This window comes from Pleurodeles waltl, chromosome 1_1 (assembly GCF_031143425.1).
Source record: "Pleurodeles waltl isolate 20211129_DDA chromosome 1_1, aPleWal1.hap1.20221129, whole genome shotgun sequence".
NCBI lineage: Eukaryota > Metazoa > Chordata > Amphibia > Caudata > Salamandridae > Pleurodeles > Pleurodeles waltl.
In genome coordinates this window covers 1,002,052,973-1,002,077,188 of record NC_090436.1, presented here as the reverse complement: position 1 = coordinate 1,002,077,188, position 24,216 = coordinate 1,002,052,973, and the positions used below count along the sequence as shown (strand labels likewise).

Below are 24,216 nucleotides of genomic sequence, written 5' to 3'. Positions count from 1 at the left end.
AGAAAAAGTGATGAAATCTTATGATACTGTCTATCTAAAGGAAACTTTGTCCAATAAAAAAGTATCCAATGGAAATTTAAGAAGGCCATGCCAATTAAAAGAGGATGAGTTGGTGAGGGGAGCACAACATTGATAAATGTTTCATTAAAAGTCACTGCTGTAGGTTCCACCTCTGAAGATGTTTCTCCACTTCTGTTGGACAGTTTGCAAATTAATGGTGTTAAAACTAGTAGGGTAATAATGAATATATACCTTTCTCCAAATCTGACGCTATCACAATTAGTTTTTGCAGCATTTAAAGCTAAACCGAAAAATTGACTAGACATGTTTACCTTGAGTATGATATTGATTACTGGTGAGTTTTACCTAAACCTTATGAATAAAATGGTGGATACTGATACTCAAACTTAGGATATGCATGCATTCACATTCCATTAGTATTAGTAAGCAAAAAGAAAAGGACAGACAGGGGTAGACATTCTTAAGCTACTCTATGACTACAAATTATACACAAGCTATACTATATATCTCTGTGAACCAAATTTCTACCTGCAGAACTCTCTTTATTAACAATATTTTGAAATTACCCCTATGGCTTTTCACCCTCTAATCTTGCACCTGGGAACTGTATTGTCAATAGATGTCAATAAGTGACTAAAATGGGCACCCTCGCTGGTCCTCGACTTTTATGAACGTGTTAATAAAATACCTGTGTTTTTTTCTTAACTGGCTAGAGTGGCCAACAAAGCCAGGTTTCTGATTCACAAAGGTAAATGTTCATGTTTATGTAAGCTTACTTCTTTCGGTATTTACAAAAATGATCCTAACCCGATACCTCCTTGAAAGATCAAACCTGGGCTGATATTCACACATCTGTCAGGCAACACAGTTCAGCAGTCAAAAATGCTGTGCTGCGTTGCGTGACAGAAAAGAGCAGGAGAGGGTCATATCTACAGAGAAATGCTCTCTCTTTCCCTCTCCCTTGCACAGCACTGATTTCTGCTGCCAAGCGCTACACGCACACCTTTCTTCCATAGTGCAAGGGTATGTGAGTGTGAGTCTCACATGGGTTTTGTACTGGAAGGGTAACCTTCCAGTACAAAATACTATGCATAGACACATTTTAACACTTTTCCTACTTTGTATGCGTGCTGCACAGTGCAGCATGCATGCAAAGTCAGAAAAGAAAGGAGAAATGAAAACATTTCTCTTTTAACATCTCCTTTCAAATGGCGTTATCTTTTGGTGCTAAACCCTGGCTAGTGTTGTTTGTTGATAGGGTTTTGCTTAAAAAGGCATGGATGGTTGCATGGAAACATCCATGTACCACCCGTATAATGCCCCCTTTTTGCTAAGTAACACAAAGCAGTGTGTTGCTCTGATTTGCGTTACTTTTCCTTACAAACCAACTCAAATACCAATGATTGCTGTTTTGCAATGAATGTTTTGTAAAACACCAGCTAGATGGACCCAGTCTAATGTGGTGTTTCATAAATTGCCTTAAAGTATAATGAAAGCATATTTTGACGATAAATTATATACTACAAATATTCTCTATTAGATATCAGTTTTCATGGGGGCGTGTCCAAGATGGCGACCGCATCGGATGCTCTTTAGCGAGCTCCGCACAGGGCCCGAATATTATCCTGCCTAATCAATGCCGCAGGGTCACCCTGATAGTGTTGCAACATATAAGCCTAACCCTCGCACGCTGGACCCCTGGACTGTAATAGAGAGGTGGATGGTGACGTGGCAGACCCCGATCGGCCCGCAATAAAAGAGGCTGCAACAGAAGGGAAGAAGGTGGCTCAGGCCTGTGGCGCAACCTAACACCTAACCTGGCGAGCCGGGCCCGCCGATAGATCGTAGACAGCGTGCCTGCTGCCTGGCCTGCCTGCCGAGACCAACGGAGTGGCCCCGCAATGGCAGTCGCGCTGTGCGGAACTTACCGGCGCTGCGCTTGACAGAGGAGGCCCTCGCACCGACGGGGACGGATGCGGCAAGGCGGTGCTCGAAGGGCTGCTCTCATCCTGTAGCTCGTTAACGCAGTGAGTGAATTACTGCAGAAGGGAAGAAGGGGTGCATGCTATCACTGGCACAGAAGCACAAGACCGTAACACCAGGTGCACGCATGCACTCTGTCTTGCTGAGACGAACGCCGCAACAAAGCGTGGGCCCTGGGGGAGAGGTACACGCGGGCACACATGGGCCAGAGCCCCCGATTTAAAAAAAAACATTGTCATAAAGTAGCAAACTCAGACTTGGCATTCCTAGTACAGAGCGTCTAAGCGCCTACCTATAGGATTATCGGAGCATGTGCGGCTACACTACGACTACTGGGCGCATTGTATGAAAGACCTTGGGCTGGACCCCAGTGAATGGCCTTCTTCCCCTTGGGCCTTCCTGCACGTTGGTATACCGGATCACATAGACTACAGGCTTGCGCCCTTAGTAGCGCACACTGACTACACAGCGCATTGATCCTAGGGATTGTGTAGCACCGCTGGTTGAGTGACTGCCATCTGGTAACTGCAGATCCCTGTCCGTGCTAGAACCATTGCTGGGTCGCCACTCATAGCGACTCAATCCAGAGAGGATCTGTTTGCTGCTATAGATTTCTCCCTTGCTAACCATGGGGAAACCACGGCCTGCAAGAACACCGGGAGACAACTTGCACACAGCCAAGATTGACACCACGGACCCCTCATCACAAACTGCACAATTTCGGCATCTGGAAGCCACACTCAATGGTCATTCTGAGAAACTTGAAACAATTTTACATGCCATACAGGATACTAAGACCTCACTGGAAGCTAAGATAGACTCGGTCTCTTTGGAAGTGAACTTGCTGAGAGTGGACAATCGTAAACTTGTGAAGAGGGTCACCCAGGCAGAGGTCATCACACAAACTGTATCGCTGACTTTCTAATCCATCCAAATGCAAATAACAGCCATGCAGGAAGAACTGAATGCCCTTCACCACAGGGCTGAAGATGCGGAGGGCCGCTCACGTCGCAATAACATCCGCTTCATTGGTTTCCCTGAGCGTTCTGAACTCCCCAGTGTCGAGCTGTTCTTGGAAAACTGGCTTCACTCGACGGTGTTTCAGGACAGCTTACCCTCTTTGTTTTCCATAGAAAGAGCTCACCGTATACCGGGTCGCCCTCCCAAAGCGGGAGCTCCACCGCGTCCACTCATAGCTCGCCTGTTAAACTTCCGCGACCGAGATACAATACTTCACTTGTTTCGTACCAAAGGACCTTGGCACTTTGAAGGAGCATTGATATCTGAATGCCCAGATTACACAATGGAGGTGCAAAGTAAAAGGGGATCCTTTATGCCGGTTAAGCAACGGCTTTGCACCTTGCAAATCAAATATGCTCTTCTATTTCCAGCGAAACTTAAAGTCATGGATCAAGAGAAAACGCATGTTTTTCAATCTCCAGAAGATGTATGGAACTGGCTACATGCCAACAGCCTGGTGACAACAGAGGGAGAAGAGAAAGAGACGGACACGTGGACCACCCCTAACCAAGAAGACGTCCCAGGAACCCACCCAACTCCCGACCAGACCGCACACAGGCAGCGGCGGAACGAGTCCGAGCAGTTGAAACAGTAACTAAATGTCAGACCAATTCCTATTGATCTCTTCGCTCTGAACGCGCACTACCATCAGGATCGGATACTGGCTCTTAAGTCTCCTAGACAGGCAGCAATAGGACACCTCATGTCACGCCTGGATCAGTGGATGATCTTATTTGACTGCAAACCAGTAATAACTTTGGCGCTACAATCTAACGTCTTCTGTCTCCTTCCTTGCCAATGCTGCAAACTATCTGCGGACAATCACCACCTCAATATACTTTCTTATTATCCCAAACGGGCCCCAAAGCGGGGCATTTTCACAAATACACTGTCACCACCCCCAAAAGATGTACCTTTGGACACGTTGTTCATCGAGACATCATAGTAACTGGTACTTGATGCCTGTTTGTGCGTATTGGGCGGTATACTGTATGGCTGCGGCCCTGGGGGGACTGTTCTTATTGTTGGGGTTATTCCTTATTTTTCATGTTTATGTTTTACCATGCTTAACACGTCAGTGCTTTGAGCAGCACCGCTGTTCAAAACACGTGTACACAATAATGCAGATGATTACAAGAGTGGTTCGATATATATGCATAGTGAGTCTCAGTTACCTGTTATTTAATGTGCAGTGCCTTAGAAATGATGTCTAACATATTGTCGAAGTCCCATGTGCCACAATATAGATTCTTAACCTGGAATGTCCAGGGTATGGTGACTTATACCAAGCGCTATAGAATACAAATATCTCAAATGACATGCAGTAAATATTGCAATGCTTCAGCAGAAGCATCATACGATTGTGGAACTAAACAAGTTGCGATCCAGGTGGCGGGGGCAAACATATGGTACTGTCACATCTGCATAGGCTAAGGGTGTCTTAATCTGGGAGGTCCATGGAACTCCCTTTGCCCTTACATCACAGACCATAGATGTGGATGGCAGATATGTCATACTGGAAGGCAACCTAGATGGCATGCCCATTAACTTGGTGGGTGTCTATGCTCCTAATACAAATCTAACACAGTTTTTAGATTCCCTCACACCAGAGTTGTTCCAGGATCCACTTGTTCCGACGATCTGGGGTGGAGACTTTCATTGCATTATGGATCCCCAATTGGATCGCTCCCATCCCCGGCTATCAGCAGCAAATAGTACTCGTAACGCCCACCACTTTCAGTCCTGGAGCACATATATGAGACTCGGGGACATATGGCGCATAGGTCACCCACACGACCGTGAATACTCATTCTACTCCCCGGTGCATGACCTTCACACTAGGATAGATTTCCTATTTAGCTCTACTAACAATGGACCCCTCTTAGATCGCTCAGAATACTTAGTCAAGACACATTCAGATCATAATCCACTGACAGCGATACTAACCTGGGGTTTACCACACACTTCCATACCTACCTGGCACCTGCAAACTGAGGCTTTATTAGATCCCCCGTTTTGTGAGTCACTATTACAAACTATCCGACAATATTTTCTAACCAATGCGGGTGCTACCCCCTCCCGGGCGATAGAGTGGGAAACTCACAAAGTAATAATCAGAGGACACTGCATGTCTTTGACCTGGGGAGTTAGTCGGCAACTACTATGTGATCTCTCTGAGATAGAGTGGGACTTGCGACAGGCAGAATTGCATGACGCAATGCGCACTGTTTCACCGTCATACCTACGCCAGCTCCGAACTCGTAGACACAAAGCGGAATCCACCTTAAGCCACCACGACTATCGTACACGAGCGGCTCTGCAACATGCCCAGGGAAACCGCTCGGGCAAAGTGTTGGCCTGGCTTCTCCAAGGGGTACACCATGACATACCGGCTATGTCCATAAAGACGCCGGATGGCACAATGGCCACCTCACAATTGTCTATTAATGCTACTTTTCGCAACTATTACCAACAATTATATGAAAAACCGTCTGACCTGAGTGTGGAGGTCGTGCGTAGTTTTTTAGGGGAGGTATCCCTAAACCTTATGAATAAAATGGTGGATACTGATACTCAAACTTAGGATATGCATGCATTCACATTCCATTAGTATTAGTAAGCAAAAAGGAAAGGACAGACAGGGGTAGACATTCTTAAGCTACTCTATGACCACAAATTATACACAAGCTATACTATATATCTCTGTGAACCACATTTCTACCTGCAGAACTCTCTTTATTAACAATATTTTGAAATTACCCCTATGGCTTTTCACCCTCTAATCTTGCACCTGGGAACTGTATTGTCAATAGATGTCAATAAGTGACTAAAATGGGCACCCTCGCTGGTCCTCGACTTTTATGAACGTTTTAATAAAATACCTGTGTTTTTTTCTTAACTGGCTAGAGTGGCCAGCAAAGCCAGGTTTCTGATTCACAAAGGTAAATGTACATGTTTATGTAATCTTACTTCTTTCGGTATTTACAAAAATTATCCTATCCCGATACCTCCTTGAAAGATCAAACCTGGGCTGATATTCACACATCTGTCAGGCAACACAGTTCAGCAGTAAAAAATGCTGTGCTGCGTTGCGTGACAGAAAAGAGCAGGAGAGGGTCATATCTACAGAGAAATGCTCTCTCTTTCCCTCTCCCTTGCACAGCACTGATTTCTGCTGCCAAGCGCTACACGCACACCTTTCTTCCATAGTGCAAGGGTATGTGAGTGTGAGTATCACATGGGTTTTGTACTGGAAGGGTAACCTTCCAGTACAAAATACTATGCATAGACACATTTTAACACTTTTCCTACTTTGTATGCGTGCTGCACAGTGCAGCATGCATGCAAAGTCAGAAAAGAAAGGAGAAATGAAAACATCTCTCTTTTAACATCTCCTTTCAAATGGCGTTATCTTTTGGTGCTAAACCCTGGCTAGTGTTGTTTGTTGATAGGGTTTTGCTTAAAAAGGCATGGATGGTTGCATGGAAACATCCATGTACCACCCGTATAATGCCCCCTTTTTGCTAAGTAACACAAAGCAGTGTTTTGCTCTGATTTGCGTTACTTTTCCTTACAAACCAACTCAAATACCAATGATTGCTGTTTTGCAATGAATGTTTTGTAAAACACCAGCTAGATGGACCCAGTCTAATGTGGTGTTTCATAAATTGCCTTAAAGTATAATGAAAGCATATTTTGACGATAAATTATATACTACAAATATTCTCTATTAGATATCAGTTTTCATGGGGGCGTGTCCAAGATGGCGACCGCATCGGATGCTCTTTAGCGAGCTCCGCACAGGGCCCGAATATTATCCTGCCTAATCAATGCCGCAGGGTCACCCTGATAGTGTTGCAACATATAAGCCTAACCCTCGCACGCTGGACCCCTGGACTGTAATAGAGAGGTGGATGTTGACGTGGCAGACCCCGATCGGCCCGCAATAAAAGAGGCTGCAGCAGAAGGGAAGAAGGCGGCTCAGGCCTGTGGCGCAACCTAACACCTAACCCGGCGAGCCGGGCCCGCCGATAGATCGTAGACAGCGTGCCTGCTGCCTGGCCTGCCTGCCGAGACCAACGGAGTGGCCCCGCAATGGCAGTCGCGCTGTGCGGAACTTACCGGCGCTGCGCTTGACAGAGGAGGCCCTCGCACCGACGGGGACGGATGCGGCAAGGCGGTGCTCGAAGGGCTGCTCTCATCCTGTAGCTCGTTAACGCAGTGAGTGAATTACTGCAGAAGGGAAGAAGGGGTGCATGCTATCACTGGCACAGAAGCACAAGACCGTAACACCAGGTGCACGCATGCACTCTGTCTTGCTGAGACGAACGCCGCAACAAAGCGTGGGCCCTGGGGGAGAGGTACACGCGGGCACACATGGGCCAGAGCCACCGATTTAAAAAAAAACATTGTCATAAAGTAGCAAACTCAGACTTGGCATTCCTAGTACAGAGCGTCTAAGCGCCTACCTATAGGATTATCGGAGCATGTGCGGCTACACTACGACTACTGGGCGCATTGTATGAAAGACCTTGGGCTGGACCCCAGTGAATGGCCTTCTTCCCCTTGGGCCTTCCTGCACGTTGGTATACCGGATCACATAGACTACAGGCTTGCGCCCTTAGTAGCGCACACTGACTACACAGCGCATTGATACTAGGGATTGTATAGCACCGCTGGTTGGGTGACTGCCATCTGGTAACTGCAGATCCCTGTCCGTGCTAGAACCATTGCTGGGTCGCCACTCATAGCGACTCAATGCAGAGAGGATCTGTTTGCTGCTATAGATTTCTCCCTTGCAAACCATGGGGAAACCACGGCCTGCAAGAACACCGGGAGACAACTTGCACACAGCCAAGATTGACATCACGGACCCCTCATCACAAACTGCACAATTTCGGCATCTGGAAGCCACACTCAATGGTCATTCTGAGAAACTTGAAACAATTTTACATGCCATACAGGATACTAAAACCTCACTGGAAGCTAAGATAGACTCGGTCTCTTTGGAAGTGAACTTGCTGAGAGTGGACAATCGTAAACTTGTGAAGAGGGTCACCCAGGCAGAGGTCATCACACAAACTGTATCGCTGACTTTCTAATCCATGCAAATGCAAATAACAGCCATGCAGGAAGAACTGAATGCCCTTCACCACAGGGCTGAAGATGCGGAGGGCCGCTCACGTCGCAATAACATCCGCTTCATTGGTTTCCCTGAGCGTTCTGAACTCCCCAGTGTCGAGCTGTTCTTGGAAAACTGGCTTCACTCGACGGTGTTTCAGGACAGCTTACCCTCTTTGTTTTCCATAGAAAGAGCTCACCGTATACCGGGTCGCCCTCCCAAAGCGGGAGCTCCACCGCGTCCACTCATAGCTCGCCTGTTAAACTTCCGCGACCGAGATACAATACTTCACTTGTTTCGTACCAAAGGACCTTGGCACTTTGAAGGAGCATTGATATCTGAATGCCCAGATTACACAATGGAGGTGCAAAGTAAAAGGGGATCCTTTATGCCGGTTAAGCAACGGCTTTGCACCTTGCAAATCAAATATGCTCTTCTATTTCCAGCGAAACTTAAAGTCATGGATCAAGAGAAAACGCATGTTTTTCAATCTCCAGAAGATGTATGGAACTGGCTACATGCCAACAGCCTGGTGACAACAGAGGGAGAAGAGAAAGAGACGGACACGTGGACCACCCCTAAACCAAGAAGACGTCGCAGGAACCCACCCAACTCCCGACCAGACCGCACACAGGCAGCGGCGGAACGAGTCCGAGCAGTTGAAACAGTAACTAAATGTCAGACCAATTCCTATTGAGCTCTTCGCTCTGAACACGCACTACCATCGGGATCGGATACTGGCTCTTAAGTCTCCTAGACAGGCAGCAATAGGACACCTCATGTCACGCCTGGATCAGTGGATGATCTTATTTGACTGCAAACCAGTAATAACTTTGGCGCTACAATCTAACGTCTTCTGTCTCCTTCCTTGCCAATGCTGCAAACTATCTGCGGACAATCACCACCTCAATATACTTTCTTATTATCCCAAACGGGCCCCAAAGCGGGGCATTTTCACAAATACACCGTCACCACCCCCAAAAGATGTACCTTTGGACACGTTGTTCATCGAGACATCATAGTAACTGGTACTTGATGCCTGTTTGTGCGTATTGGGCGGTATACTGTATGGCTGCGGCCCTGGGGGGATTGTTCTTATTGTTGGGGTTATTCCTTATTTTTCATGTTTATGTTTTACCATGCTTAACACGTCAGTGCTTTGAGCAGCACCGCTGTTCAAAACACGTGTACACAATAATGCAGATGATTACAAGAGTGGTTCGATATATATGCATAGTGAGTCTCAGTTACCTGTTATTTAATGTGCAGTGCCTTAGAAATGATGTCTAAGATATTGTCGAAGTCCCATGTGCCACAATATAGATTCTTAACCTGGAATGTCCAGGGTATGGCGACTTATACCAAGCGCTATAGAATACAAATATCTCAAATGACATGCAGTAAATATTGCAATGCTTCAGCAGACGCATCTTACGATTGTGGAACTAAACAAGTTGCGATCCAGGTGGCGGGGGCAAACATATGGTACTGTCACATCTGCATATGCTAAGGGTGTCTTAATCTGGGAGGTCCATGGAACTCCCTTTGCCCTTACATCACAGACCATAGATGTGGACGGCAGATATGTCATACTGGAAGGCAACCTAGATGGCATGCCCATTAACTTGGTGGGTGTCTATGCTCCTAATACAAATCTAACACAGTTTTTAGATTCCCTCACACCAGAGTTGTTCCAGGATCCACTTGTTCCGACGATCTGGGGTGGAGACTTTCATTGCATTATGGATCCCCAATTGGATCGCTCCCATCCCCCGCTATCAGCAGCAAATAGTACTCGTAACGCCCACCACTTTCAGTCCTGGAGCACATATATGAGACTCGGGGACATATGGTGCATAGGTCACCCACACGACCGTGAATACTCATTCTACTCCCCGGTGCATGACCTTCACACTAGGATAGATTTCCTATTTAGCTCTACTAACAATGGACCCCTCTTAGATCGCTCAGAATACTTAGTCAAGACACATTCAGATCATAATCCACTGACAGCGATACTAACCTGGGGTTTACCACACACTTCCATACCTACCTGGCACCTGCAAACTGAGGCTTTATTAGATCCCCCGTTTTGTGAGTCACTATTACAAACTATCCGACAATATTTTCTAACCAATGCGGGTGCTACCTCCTCCCGGGCGATAGAGTGGGGAAACTCACAAAGTAATAATCAGAGGACACTGCATGTCTTTGACCTGGGGAGTTAGGCGGCAACTACTATGTGATCTCTCTGAGATAGAGTGGGACTTGCGACAGGCGGAAGTGACGCAATGCGCACTGTTTCACCGTCATACCTACGCCAGCTCCGAACTCGTAGACACAAAGCGGAATCCACTTTAAGCCACCACGACTATCGTACACGAGCGGCTCTGCAACATGCCCAGGGAAACCGCTCGGGCAAAGTGTTGGCCTGGCTTCTCCAAGGGGTACACCATGACATACCGGCTATGTCCATAAAGACGCCGGATGGCACAATGGCCACCTCACAATTGTCTATTAATGCTACTTTTCGCAACTATTACCAACAATTATATGAAAAACCGTCTGACCTGAGTGTGGAGGTCGTGCGTAGTTTTTTAGGGGAGGTATCCCTTCCTAGGCTAATGGACCCGCAGCGCACTAGAATAGAGGAACCAGTACAATTAGAGGAGATCAAAACAGCCATTATGTAAATTGCCCGCAACAAAACACCAGGCATAGATGGCTTGCCCATTGAATACTATGCCACACATCCTACCACCCTCCTCCCTCGGCTGCTGGAGGTCTATCAGGAAGCATTTGAAAGAGGTTCCTTACCACATTCCTTGCGGGAAGCCCTAATTGTGGTGTTGCCTAAACCGGGCTGTGACCCAACGGATGTACGGTCCTATCACCCTTTGTCTTTACTTAATTTAGACTGTATAATCCTGGGAAAGATATTAGCCAACCGTTTTTTGCCTGTAATGCACACATTAGTACCCCATGACCAGTTAGGTTTTATACCTGGTCGCACCACATTTCTTAATATTAGATGCCTCTTACATTTGATCCACAATACCACAGTTGGCGACATAAATCGGGTGGCAATCTCTCTAGACATTAGAGAAGGCCTTTAACACCCTGGGTTGGGATTACCTCTTTGCATGTCTAGACAAAATGGGATTTGGCCCACATCTTGTACGCTGGGTCGTGACGTTGTATGGGGAACCATTGGCCAGAGTGAAGACAGGTTGGGTTATATCGCACTGCTTTAATATTCAGCGAGGCACAAGACAAGGCTGCTCATTGTCACCGCTCCTATTTGCCTTGGCCATTGAACCCTTGGCATGCTATTTGCTCACTCGGGCCCAAGCCTGGGGAATATGGGACTCATAACGATTCCATGTGGTGTCCCTCTATGCGGACGATGCTCTTGTATATGTAAGGGATGTACGCACCACACTACGTGAACTAGAACAACTGCTAACAAGCTTTGGGACAGCCTCGGGTCTCCAGGTCAATTGGCCTAAATCATGCGTGTTCCCGCTGACATTGTGCCCCCCAACCGACAGGCTTACTGGATATACTTTGCGCTTGCAATGGCAATATGATACCTTTAAATATCTAGGAGTCAATATATATCATACACCCGAAAATCTATTGGATGGCAACTTAAACAGAACATTAACGAATATATGCTCGTCCCTCACCTTTTGGCGTTCGCTACCATTATTGCCGCTGGGCAGAGTGGCAATATCTAAAATGCTAATTCTCCCTCGGCTGTTGTATTGATTTTCAGCACTACCTGATACCATGTATTTTTTTCAACACGTTGAATAGCTTGCTTTTGGACCGAATTTGGGGATGCAAGCGTCGCTGAGTAGCTCTCTCTAAACTACAAAGACCTCTGCAGGTGGTTTAGGTGTTCCACATTTTGAGTCATATTATGCATTGGCGCAAATGCAATGGCCGAGCTCATGGCTAACCTCCCTGCTACACCCGGAAACAAGAGACATACAGGCCCATCTGAGAAACGTGGCACTATACACCTGGTTAAAATCACTAATAGTCGGTCCTACTACCACTCCACTACTAAAAATAGCACACACATGTTGGCGCCGCTATCTACATTCTAAAGGACCTTACATTGCTTATTCACCAGAGATACCCATATGGGACATCCCCGGAATCAAAGGAATACACAAGCCCATGACCGGAATTACTGTACAGAAAAAGGGGCCACCCGAGTGGGCCATCTCTTCTCGGAGGGCAAGCTTAGATCCTTCACGGACATGATTACCACGTATGACATCACATCGGGACAATTTATCACTTACTATATCCTGATACAGTGCATGCTCCATCTCTGGGGCACAGTGACTACTGAACCGTCAACGTCTCCTGCATTACATGCCATATTATCTGCCACGTCCACTAAACGCATTATTACCACCCTGTGTATAGCATTGTGCGTGCCCACCATTACCCTTTTACAATCAGCACACGAAAAATGGAATACGTTATTGCCGCAACCACTGACTGCAATAGAATGGAACCTAGCGCTACACTCCATAGGAGAGATTTCCCGTAATGCTCGATTTAGGTTTACCCATTTCAATTATATACATCATGCATATTTGGACCCACAACGCCTACATCGGATGTATCCTACATATCAACCGGTTTGCCCACGTTGTGCTTCCTCCTCAGCTGGATTTTATCATATGGTATGGGACTGCCCAACTCTGCAGATTACTTGGCACAAAATTACCGAGGTGATCTCGGAATTGACTGATCACCCCCTACCCGTGACACTGACCTCTTGCTGTTCAGTATTCGCATGAAATGGAAAAAAGATAAATATCTCCATAGGTTTGTTGACCTAGCATTCGTACTTTTCAAACGCAGGATAGCCATGTCACGGAAATCACCGCCTCCCCCACTCATATGCAATGGTTAAAAGATTTATTGCTGTGGTCCAAAGCCGAAGCCTATCATCTCCGATGGCTTCGAGATAAGGGAATACTTACCACAAGCCTGGAATACTGGGACCTATTAGTTCTAAAAGTAGAGGCTAAAAACGATCTGCACCCACCATGAATCAGGCGTTTAGTACCAACACACACATGCTTAATCCACAACCTCCATATTTACCCGGATGTCAGCATTGATTGTTTATGTTGCCAACCCCATCCATTTCTTGGTTAATTGTAACCCACACTGTATTGCATATACTATATCTCACAGAGCGGCACACAATTATGCGCTAGCATGGTTTTTATTTTTATTGATTTTGTTATATCTTGGTTTGGAGTCTGTTACAGTTAACAGTTATATAAATAGAAAAACTAGATGTTTGTATATGTATAGACTCTTCAAACAAATAAGGAATGAAACACTGCAATTTGTTGGAATATCTGATAACCTATTACTATCCGTAGTAATATCGCTTGCAACAACGAAATGTTATCCTGTCTTGTATAATCTATAAGCAAAATTGTCAAAACTAATAAACAAACATAATCAAAAGATATCAGTTCTCATGTATCAATTTTTTGCTAAACCACATTAAATAATTTAAGAGCCAAGCAATGTTAATTAATTTGCCCTAAATATTTCAGCTGGCAGTTGAAAATGATCTACTTCACTTGTCCTCATTTAGAAGGTATGCCACAATTAACAACTTAATTGAAGGGCATTACCTCTCCGTTTCATCAGAATTTAGAAATGTACTCAAAACTATGCAGGAAATTATTGACAGCAGGTGTGCTAATTTAACTTTCTGTCACCACTAGCCAGAAGCTGGTGGCAATGAAATGCAGGAAAAGTAGTAGCAGAAACTTATGTTTATGCCAAAAATATGTAGAAACCTGGGCCCATATTTCTGGGCAACTGGCATAGGACAATGTGACATGTCTTCTTGCTGTGCTGCCCTACACCAATTTGAAATACGCTGCATTCCTGTCCTTTCCACCGTGCTGGCACACAATTTGATGTCTAGTAACCATGCAGATACCCTTGCACCATGGTGCAAGGTGTCTGTGTTGCATGCAGGATTTTCTTGAGAAGGTAGGGACACCTTCCTGCACAAAAACAATTCCCAGAGGTGTTATCTCTTTATCTATTTGCTGCTGAATGCAGCACACATGGAAAGAAGAAAAAAGAGTAGAAATACAAATATTTCTCCATGTGACACCTCCGAAGGGGTGGGGTAAGGTTTGCTGCTGTCCTAGGATTACGCCAATGAGTAATTTTTGGCAGCGTCAAAATCTATGGGTGTTGCATGGAAAACCCATGCAGCGCCCATGGAACACACTGTCCTGGCACATAGTAAGGTGATGCAGTGACCTGTGCTGCTTTGCTTTACTCCATATGTATGAGGCCATAAAAAGCCACGCAAAGTAACTTTGCGTGGCCTCATAGATATGGTTGAGAGGCTTGTGCCTCCGGAGCGTCAATGCTCCGGCAGCGCAAGCCTCTCGTAAATATGCCCCACGAGCTTCTATTTTTGTTTTAACATGCCATTATTATAAATCGCAAAATAATGACATTTTTGGAGCACGATATTGGAGTGCTGCTTTGTTTGAAACATTTTTACACACTGCCGGGTTACTTACTAAGGTTTTGGGGAGGCGCTCCAGTGACGCAATGTGCCCAAAAAAGGGACGTAAATCATTGCTTTGCTTTTCTACTGATTATAAAAGGCTGAAATCTCTTTTCTCATTTTTTTTCTTTATATAGGTTGATATGGTACTTGGAGATATTTGCCAAATGCAAGAAGGCTTTTTTCTGAATGCGAAGGTATCTCACTGCTGCAGCGTTTCTTATACCAAACGGAGGCAATGCTTCAGTGCACTGGAAATGGATGACAGCTACACTCCCCAGCCATTCTCTCCTGACCTCTTCAAACTCAGAGCAGATTCATGTGTCATTTCTTCCCCAAGAGATCTGAAGAACAAAAAACAAACGTAAGCGATATTTTAGCGTGGTTACCCAAGATAAACTGATAGAGTTGAAAGGGAGAGGAGGCTTAGAAACGTTGCCTAGGGTGCATATGGAGATTTCATTATTTTACAAAAATGAAGAGGTGGAAAATGTAGCGGTTGCAGGTGACTAGTTGGGCACAAGTTGTATAGTAGGCTAAAGATAAGTGTCAGTGTAGGTGTGAGTGAGAGAGATCATAGGGTACAACAGCCACTGGTAAAGGCAATAAATCTTGCCTTTGCAACCTGGTGTGATGGTTACATTTTGTATTTTGTTGTCGCAAGCATGTGCCGAAAAACATACATGCCCTCATAGAAAAGTTGTCAGGATATGCTTTCAATAAACATTTTACGTTTAAAGAAAGTTTACAGATTTGACAGGTATACTAGTGTTTTTTATAACACTCCATTCAGTGGCACAAGGCATTTGATTATTATTATGATTATTATTATTATTATTATTATTGTTGTTATTATTATTATTTGTGAAGAAGAGAAGAACAAACCACAACCTAAACAAACAGTCAAATGGCAGGCAGCCACAATGTTAGAAACTCCCTTACACGCTTTATAGCAACAACTTCAAAAAGGACAAATAAAACAAACCACCATATAACTGGGCAACCGAAGTGCAGACAAACAAAATACTACTTAAAGCTAAAAAAATGCAACAAAAACACATTTTGAACAACCATGGCACTGACGAGAAATGCATTATTTTAGTGTTTTAGTATTTTGTGAACATGCTTTGTGCAGTCACTCAAAGTGAAGGGAGCCAATGGAAAAAGGGAGATGACCAATTCATCTATTTTGTATGTGTGGGGCATGCTGTATCCCGGTGGGTGAAAGCAAAATATGAATCCCAATTTAACCATACATTGAAGGAAGCCTGCTGACTACAAGCTACCTGTAAGTTTATTTAAATTCTCAAATTTTTAAGATAATTTTTTTGTATTCTATCATGGTGTGGTATTTGCAATATTTTACTGGAGCACTGTGTTGAAACAAGGTCCTGCCAAAGTATGTCCTAGTTATATTTCACAATATGAAGGTGAAATATAACTGACATATACACTGTAGACACTGTAGATTGCTCCCACCCGGAAGGAGTAGAAATAAAAGCTGATCCCAACTGGGCAGGAACAAAATTCTAGATTGTTCTACCTGGCAGAAACAAAGGAAATGCTGCTTTTAACCGGCCTGGAGCAAAATAGTGAAGGCGGCTCACAACGGCACCCATGATGGGTGCTGAATGGGGAACCAACAGGGCTATGGGTGCCATGGGCCTTGAAATGCAGCCCCAGGCTGCAGACTTCCCATCCCCCAAGGCTGATAATTTTAAAAAAAGGGAAGGGGGCATAAAGCCTCAGTCCCCAAGCATCAAGAGGTCCCAGGGACCCTATTCCACGGGGTCAGTGTGTTTGTCTGTGGGAGTGGGACGTGTGTAGGGCTACTCTCCCTGGAGCTCGATCACAGTGTCCAGGAGACTCCATCTACTAGAATACTGCTGGAAGAGTTCCAGCAAGGAATAGAAATCTATTTCCTGCCCACACTCTCCCAGGCTGGGAACACAACTTTGCTCCTGTCCCAGTGGGAGCAGTGAAAAATGCTGCATCTGCCTGGGTGGGTAACAAAGCAATGGAGCTAGCTCCCACCAGCACCAAGTATGTTGCTGGTGAGCCAGCAAGGGCCATTGGGGCCCTGGGGTTCCCTTTGTGGCCCCTGATGATAAAGGTATTGTGGATGCCCAATTGGGCACCAGGAAACCCATCAATAATGTAAGTGACAGGCTCCAGCAAGGTGTGCCAGCAGGTGCCTTGGGGTCCCTGGAGCTCCCCCAGTCAGCCCTCAATAATAAAAGCTTTGAGGGTGCCCTTGATAGGCACTGGGGTACCTTGCAATATTGTAAGTTTCCAGCTCCTGCAAGGGGAGCCAGCAATGGCCACTGGAGCCCTAGGCCTCCCCTCTACAGCCCTCAACAACTAATATGTTATGGGTGCTTCTTTGTGTCTAGACAAAACTATGTCTCTCTGACAGGCTCTAGTAAGCGCAAAACAAATGTTAGGGACTGCTTTAATTCATTCCAGGCTGGCTTGGATGGTATTTTGCCAAAACTAAGCTGTAATTCTTCGCTTGAAGTGATAAAAGTCTTTTGTCATTTATCAGGTCACCATGGATGGCACTAGCTAACCCTGGGCTTAAAGACTTTGCTGCAAAAATGGCGAAGGACTTTGTCATTTTTTCTAGCACAGCCTGGACGGCACTATGATAATCCTCTGCTTAAAACCTCTGCTAGAAAAACTGATATTTGAGGTGAGCAGTTTTAGGGTGTTGGTGATGTTATAGGGGGTCATTACAACATTGGCGGTAAAAGGAGCTTACCGCCGTGCAGAAGACCGCCAATACACCGCCGCCGCGGCGGTATACCGCCACAGCTATTATGAGACACATCACGGAATCCGCCGAAATTCAGACACCCACACAATACCGCCACATCAAAGGTCAGCTATAAACATGCGGAAACAAATCCTCCACGCCAACAGAAACACGTCCATGCTATTACGACTCACGAATCCATGCGGCGGTCTTTCAACCGCGGTATTCCATTGGCGGTACACACCGCCGCGCTCAAAATACACACACAGCTCCAAAACACCGCCACATTGGACAAATCCAAACACACACACCTGATATACATACACACACCACTCCCACACACCCAACACAATATAAAACACACACCCACATCACCCACAAACCCCTACGACCCAAAAGTAGAGAGAAGGCCATAGAGAGACAGCACAGAATAGAGAACCCCATCACACAGAGGCACACTACACAATCACCCACACAACATCCACGCACAAAACACCACATACCACTACACTCACCACACTCATCACCACATACACCACCCCACACCTCACACACACCACCCCATGTCACGCCAAAGACACCCCCGCTTCTCTGAGGAGGAGCTCAGGGTCATGGTGGAGGAAATCCTACGGGTAGAGCCACAGCTATTTGGCTCACAGGTACAGCACACATCCATAGCCAGGAAGATGGAGCTATGGCAAAGGATAGTGGACAGGGTCAACGCTGTGGGACAGCACCCAAGAAATAGGGAGGACATCAGGAAGAGGTGGAACGACCTACGGGGGAAGGTGCGTTCCACGGTTGTTCTGCTTTCCTTCTTATCTCGTATCAGAGCTTACAGAACATATCAAGAATGCACTTCTGAGTTCAAAGAAGACCTTTATTGTTGTTAATTCTTCCCCACCCACAAGTTCTTGAGGGATGAATTATTAGTTTTCAAGCACACGTTCAAATGAGTACTTCTCAGTTGCAATGTACACAGCAGGTTATATATACATATATATATAAGATATTGATAAGATATTGAATGCAAAGCAAAACAAATACTTCACAGTGTAAGGCCTATCTACAGCTTCATCTTTCTGGGGTCTGCAAGTTGATGACTCCGGTCAACTGCGAGAAAGAAATAATCTACCCACACGGGAGACTGGCAACTGGCACCAAGTTCCAGCCCGAAGTCCAGCAGATTCCAAACTCAATCTCTGAAGCCCGAGTCATCCCTACAAAAGCGTGCCCCCTCCTGTCAGACCTGGGAAAACTACGCAAGCCTTTGGAGACTGGCCAGATCTCCTCGACTTCTCCTCTTCCCAAGCCTGAGCAGAAAGGAAAACACCAAATGTACTCTCTCTTATCAGGTCTAGTCTGGTGTGAAGAAAACATCTTGGTTCATCTTGTGCAAAAACACAGCTTGGAAAAATACAGCTTGGATTCTCAACTGCAATGTCTAACTTCATGTTAAAGGCAATAGGCAGCTAACCTAAATATCAAATGTAATATCTAATGTCATGTCAAAGCCAATAGGCAGCTGAACTGAATACAAAATGCAATGTCTAATATCATGTCAAAGCCAATAGGCAGCTGAGCTGAATACATCATGTCAAAGCCAATAGGCAGAATACAGAATGTAATGGCTAATGCAATGTCAAAGCCAGTAGGCGGCTAAACTGGATACAGAAAGTAATGGCTAATGCCATGTCAAAGCCAATAGGCGGCTAGGCTGAACAAAACATACAGGGGGTCAATCTGACCCCGGCGGTCTGAGACCGCCGGGGCCAGGGTCGGCGGGAGCACCGCCGACAGGCCGGCGGTGCCCTGCAGGGCATTCTGACCGCGGCGGTTCAGCCGCGGTCAGAAGAGGCAAACCGGCGGTCTCCCGCCGGTTTACCGCTGCCCTTAGAATCCCCCATGGCGGCGCAGCTTGCTGCGCCGCCATGGGGGATTCTGACACCCCCTACCGCCATCCTGTTCCTGGCGGTTCGCCCGCCAGGAACAGGATGGCGGTAGGGGGTGCCGCGGGGCCCCTGGGGGCCCCTGCCGTGCCCATGCCAATGGCATGGGCACGGCAGGGGCCCCCGTAAGAGGGCCCCGCAAAGTATTTCAGTGTCTGCTAAGCAGACACTGAAATACGCGACGGGTGCAAACTGCACCCGTCGCACCCCTGCAACTACGCCGGCTCAATTCTGAGCCGGCGTCCTCGTTGCAGGGGCATTTCCTCTGGGCCGGCGGGCGCTCTTTTGGAGAGCGCCCGCCGGCCCAGAGGAAATGTCTAAATGGCCGCCGCGGTCTTTTGACCGCGGTGCGGTCATTCAGCGGCGGTACCTTGGCGGACGGCCTCCGCGGTCCGCCAGGGTCAAAATCAGGCCCACAATGTGCTACTGATGAACATTGAGCAACTAATATGTGCAGTGGTGAAACACAAAGTCATTGGTCAAACATCATTAATAGCATCACAACGGTATCCAGACACCACATCGTGGTACAGCGGACTGGCGGCGGACCCCCACCTCCTCCCCCACAACTAACAACATGGGAGGAGCAAGTCCTGTCCATCTTGCATTCTGAGGGCCTCGGAGGAGTCGTTGGAGGAACGGACACTGGTAAGTAAAATTTTAACTATCATATCCCCCACCCTACCTGCATGCTATCACACACCCCCACCCTCACACCCTCCCCTAACACCCTAACTCCTCACTAATGTACCCGTAACACCAACCACCCATCCCAACCCCAAGACCTGCATGACACAACTAAGCATGGATACCCATCACTAAAGCATGCCCACTGCACATACCCAGAACACCCACCAACCATCAGCACACAAGCCCCCACACAGGAATGCTAGTACTGGTGTACACGCACACCCAACCATTGCACACCATGAAACACACACATGCAATAATCATGTACTTATACCCCCGCAGGAACCCGAAGGAACGTCACCACACCAGAGGGTCCAGACAACACCACTCCACCCCCAGAAGAGGCCCACAGTGACGACAGCAGCTCTGCCCTACTGGATCTTGATGACCAGCCCGGACCATCGTGGGCCTCAGGACAGTCGGTTCCCCTTGCCGAGCCACAGCCCAACACCGAGCTGCCACCCTCTGGTAACACCAGCACAGCACCCACCCAACAGGCCCATACCCCCCTTCCCGGGACAGGTCAATTAGCGGTGTGTCCACCACTACAGGGCACCCAGGCTAACCCAACACCCCAACAACAACAGGGACCTGGGGGCAGTGGTAGTGGGCACAAGGTCCAGGGGATGGAGGCACAGGAACATAGGGGAACTGGGAGGGCTGCTATGCGACAGAGGGAGGACAGGCCAAGGGAACCTACTCTCAACCACGCCGTCTCCTCCATCATGGGAGCATACCACCACTGCCAGGAGACGATGGCTACGGTCCTGGACAAGTTGCAGGAGACCCTGCGTCTGCAGGAGGAGCAGTATTTGGGGTTCAGGGAGGAGCTCAGGACCATGGGCTCCGCCCTGGGCACCATCATAGGGGTGCTGACGGACATTCAAAAGAACTTGAGGGACACCGTGGCACTCCAAGGGGCCCCTGACACTAGCCAGGACGAAGAGATGCCCACCACCTCCGCCGGCGCTAGTGGACAGGACGCCCTGCCACAGGACCAACACACCAGAACCCCACCCCCTGCAGACGGACAACCACCACGCAAGCGGTCCCTGAGATCAAGGAACAGGACAGAGCAAGATGGCAAGACCCCGCCAGGAAATAAGACTACCCTGATTGTCCCCCAACTGTCCCACTTTGTTACCCTGTCCACATTGGAACTGCCCCAGCTCCACTTCCAATGGCCAGATGTGCAATGTACCTGTGAGACTAATAGACTGGACTCTGCCATGGACATTCTTCCACCATAACCCATCCCCATTTCACAACCCCCCTTCATTTTTTAGCACTTAAATAAACACCCTTGAAACACTGATAAAACTGGAGTCAGTCTATGATTTTGAACTTTGTATTGTCAATTACACTGTCAAAAAGGGTTACCCATTGGAAGGCCAACATACCAATGTCACTCATCACAAGCCCTTCAAGGGTGCAAGCTGTTGACATGTAGGTTACAACATTTGTGAAACTGAAATGGAAGGGGACAACTCAGTTAACAAATAGTGAGTGAAATGTAGGTACAGGATAGAGGTAGACGTGTGAAAGTTAATGTCATGTTAAACCTGAAAATGTACTCACCTGTGTCTCACTGGAAATATTGCTCTATGACTGACTCCCTGTTGTCGTTTTCTTCTTCCTCAGATTCATCCTCATCACTGTCCACAGGCTCCACAGGCTCCACCGCTGCTACAACACCATCATCTGGATCATCCTCATGCAGAAAAGGCACCTGGCGTCGCAATGCCAAATTATGGAGCATGGAGCAGGTGATGATGATGTCGCACACCTTCTTCGGTGAGTAGAATAGGGACCCACCTGTCATATGGAGGCACCTGAACCTGGCCTTCAGGAGGCCGAAGGTGCGTTCGATAACCCTCCTAGTCCGCCAACGTGCCTCATTGTACCGTTCCTCTGCCCTGGTCCTGGGATTCCTCACTGGGGTCAATAGCCAAGAAAGGTTGGGGTAACCAGAGTCCCCCAATAGCCATACACGGTGCCTCTGGAGTTCACCCATCATATCAGGGATGCTGCTATTCCGCAGGATGTAGGCGTCATGCACAGAGCCAGGGAACATTGCATTTACCTGCGAGATGTACTGGTCTGCCAAACAGACCATCTGGACATTCATCGAATGATAACTCTTCCTGTTCCTGTACACCTGTTCACTCCTGCGGTGGGGACCAGAGCTACATGGGTCCCATCAATGGCACCTATGACGTTGGGGTTATGTCCAAGGGCATAGAAGTCACCTTTCACTGTAGGCAAATCCTCCACCTCAGGGAAAATGATGTATCTCCTTACGTGTTTCAGCAGGGCAGACAACACTCTGGACAAAACGTTGGAAAACATGGGCTGGGACATCCCTGATGCCATGGCCACAGTAGTCTGAAATGACCCACTTGCAAGGAAATGGAGCACTGACAGCACCTGCACGTCAGGGGGGATTCCAGTCGGATGGCGGATTGGTGACATCAGGTCTGGCTCCAACTGGGTACATAGTTGCTGGATTGTGGCACGGTCAAACCGGTAGGTCACGATCAAATGTCTCTCTTCCATTATCAACAGGTTCGCCAGCGGTCGGTACACCGGCGGATTCCGCCATCTTCCCATATGTCCCAACTGACGGTGCCTAAGAAGGACAACAGCGAAGAAACAGTCACCATTCCTCCAGGTATGTACCCACAGTCACACACAAGACTACAACAGACAATTAACCCTTCCTGGATATGTTTTGAGTGTAGGCCTCGGTATGTGTGACGCAGTAGTAAATGAAGCCATGTGGGCCCCTGAAATGGCGGCTGCCTGACCTCTAAACTGGGACAATGTGATTGTGGTGTAACTGCGCTCGCGTTGGACACCGTCGCAGTAGGCGGTCGTAGACCACGGCGCAATGCTGCATTGGTTAACCTTGGACCCTATGGGTCCCAGGAGCCAATGAACAGGTGCGCCGCCGGTGATGATGCGCACCGCCGCGGACGTCACCGCCGCGGAAGTCACCGCCATTTTCTATCTCTTCAATCACTAGATACCTGACCTTCGACAGGAGAGGACCTACACTGCCAGTGCTGCTGTGACCTCGGTCTGGAAGCAACGATGGCTGCTGCGTCTGGGGAAAGGGCCCCTGCCTTCACTGCACAGGAGTTGGAGAAACTTGTGGATGGGGTCCTCCCCCAGTACATGCTACTCTACGGTCCTTCAGACCAACAGGTCAGTACACAGGGAGCACGTTGGATGGGCTAGGCCTGGGTGGACAGGGCTGGGTGGGAGAGGGAAGGGGGCAGAGTTCTAAGAACAGAAATGCATGGGGATGAATGGGCCACATGGCCAGAGTTGGGAGGGGGCCACTCACATTGACTATGCAGTAGGTAATGACTGTTCCTCTATCCTTGTGCATGTCATGTAGGTCAGCGCCCACCAGAAGAGGGGCATTTGGCGTGCGATCGCCAAGGAAGTCCGGACCCTGTGGGCCCACCAGAGACGGGGCACCCACTGCCGGAAGAGATGGGAGGACATTCGCCGCTGCAGCAAGAAGACGGCGGAGGCTCAGCTGGGGATGGCCTCCCAACGTGGGAGGGGTGCCTGTCGCACCATGACCCCCCTGATGTTCCGGATCCTGGCGGTAGCCTACCAGGAGTTGGATGGGTGCTTAAGGACATCACAGCAGACACAAGGGGGGAGTACAACCTCATTCTGTGGACTTTGCATGCAGTGGAGGTGTCTGGGTGGGGGAGGTGGGCTGTGGGTGTCCCTAGGCCAGGGCGAGTTAGGTAGGCAAGGCCCCTCCGTAATGTAGGCCATGTGGGACTCTACCCCAGCTCAGAACAGTGGCAAGTTGAGGTATAGTTGCCCCTTTGCCATCCATGTGCGCAGATTTCTACCATTGCCATGTAGGCCATATCCCAGAAATTGCATGTGCAGAGGCCAGGAGCACGGCGTAATGCATGGGGCTGCTGCGTCTGCCTTGTCCGCCAACGGTAGCGGTATGCCATGCACTAAAACTCTCTTTCTTCTGTCACCCCCTCTTTTCCTGCTCTCCCTGTCCTTTTGTACATCAGCATCATCAGGCGGAGGTACAGTGGCACCGTGCCCGCTC

The 24,216-nt window shown here is 47.7% G+C and overlaps 1 protein-coding gene across 2 annotated transcripts in view; it reads left to right on the top strand.

Moving 5' to 3' along the window:
• The window catches only part of LOC138291226 (albumin-like), a 447,949-nt gene that overhangs the window by 362,233 nt on the left and 61,500 nt on the right, over positions 1 to 24,216 (top strand). For both annotated transcript variants that reach the window (XM_069230303.1, XM_069230304.1), the window contains exon 12: positions 14,867 to 15,093. In XM_069230303.1, the coding sequence (XP_069086404.1) occupies positions 14,867 to 15,093 (227 nt within the window). The remainder of the gene's footprint in view (positions 1 to 14,866; positions 15,094 to 24,216) is intronic.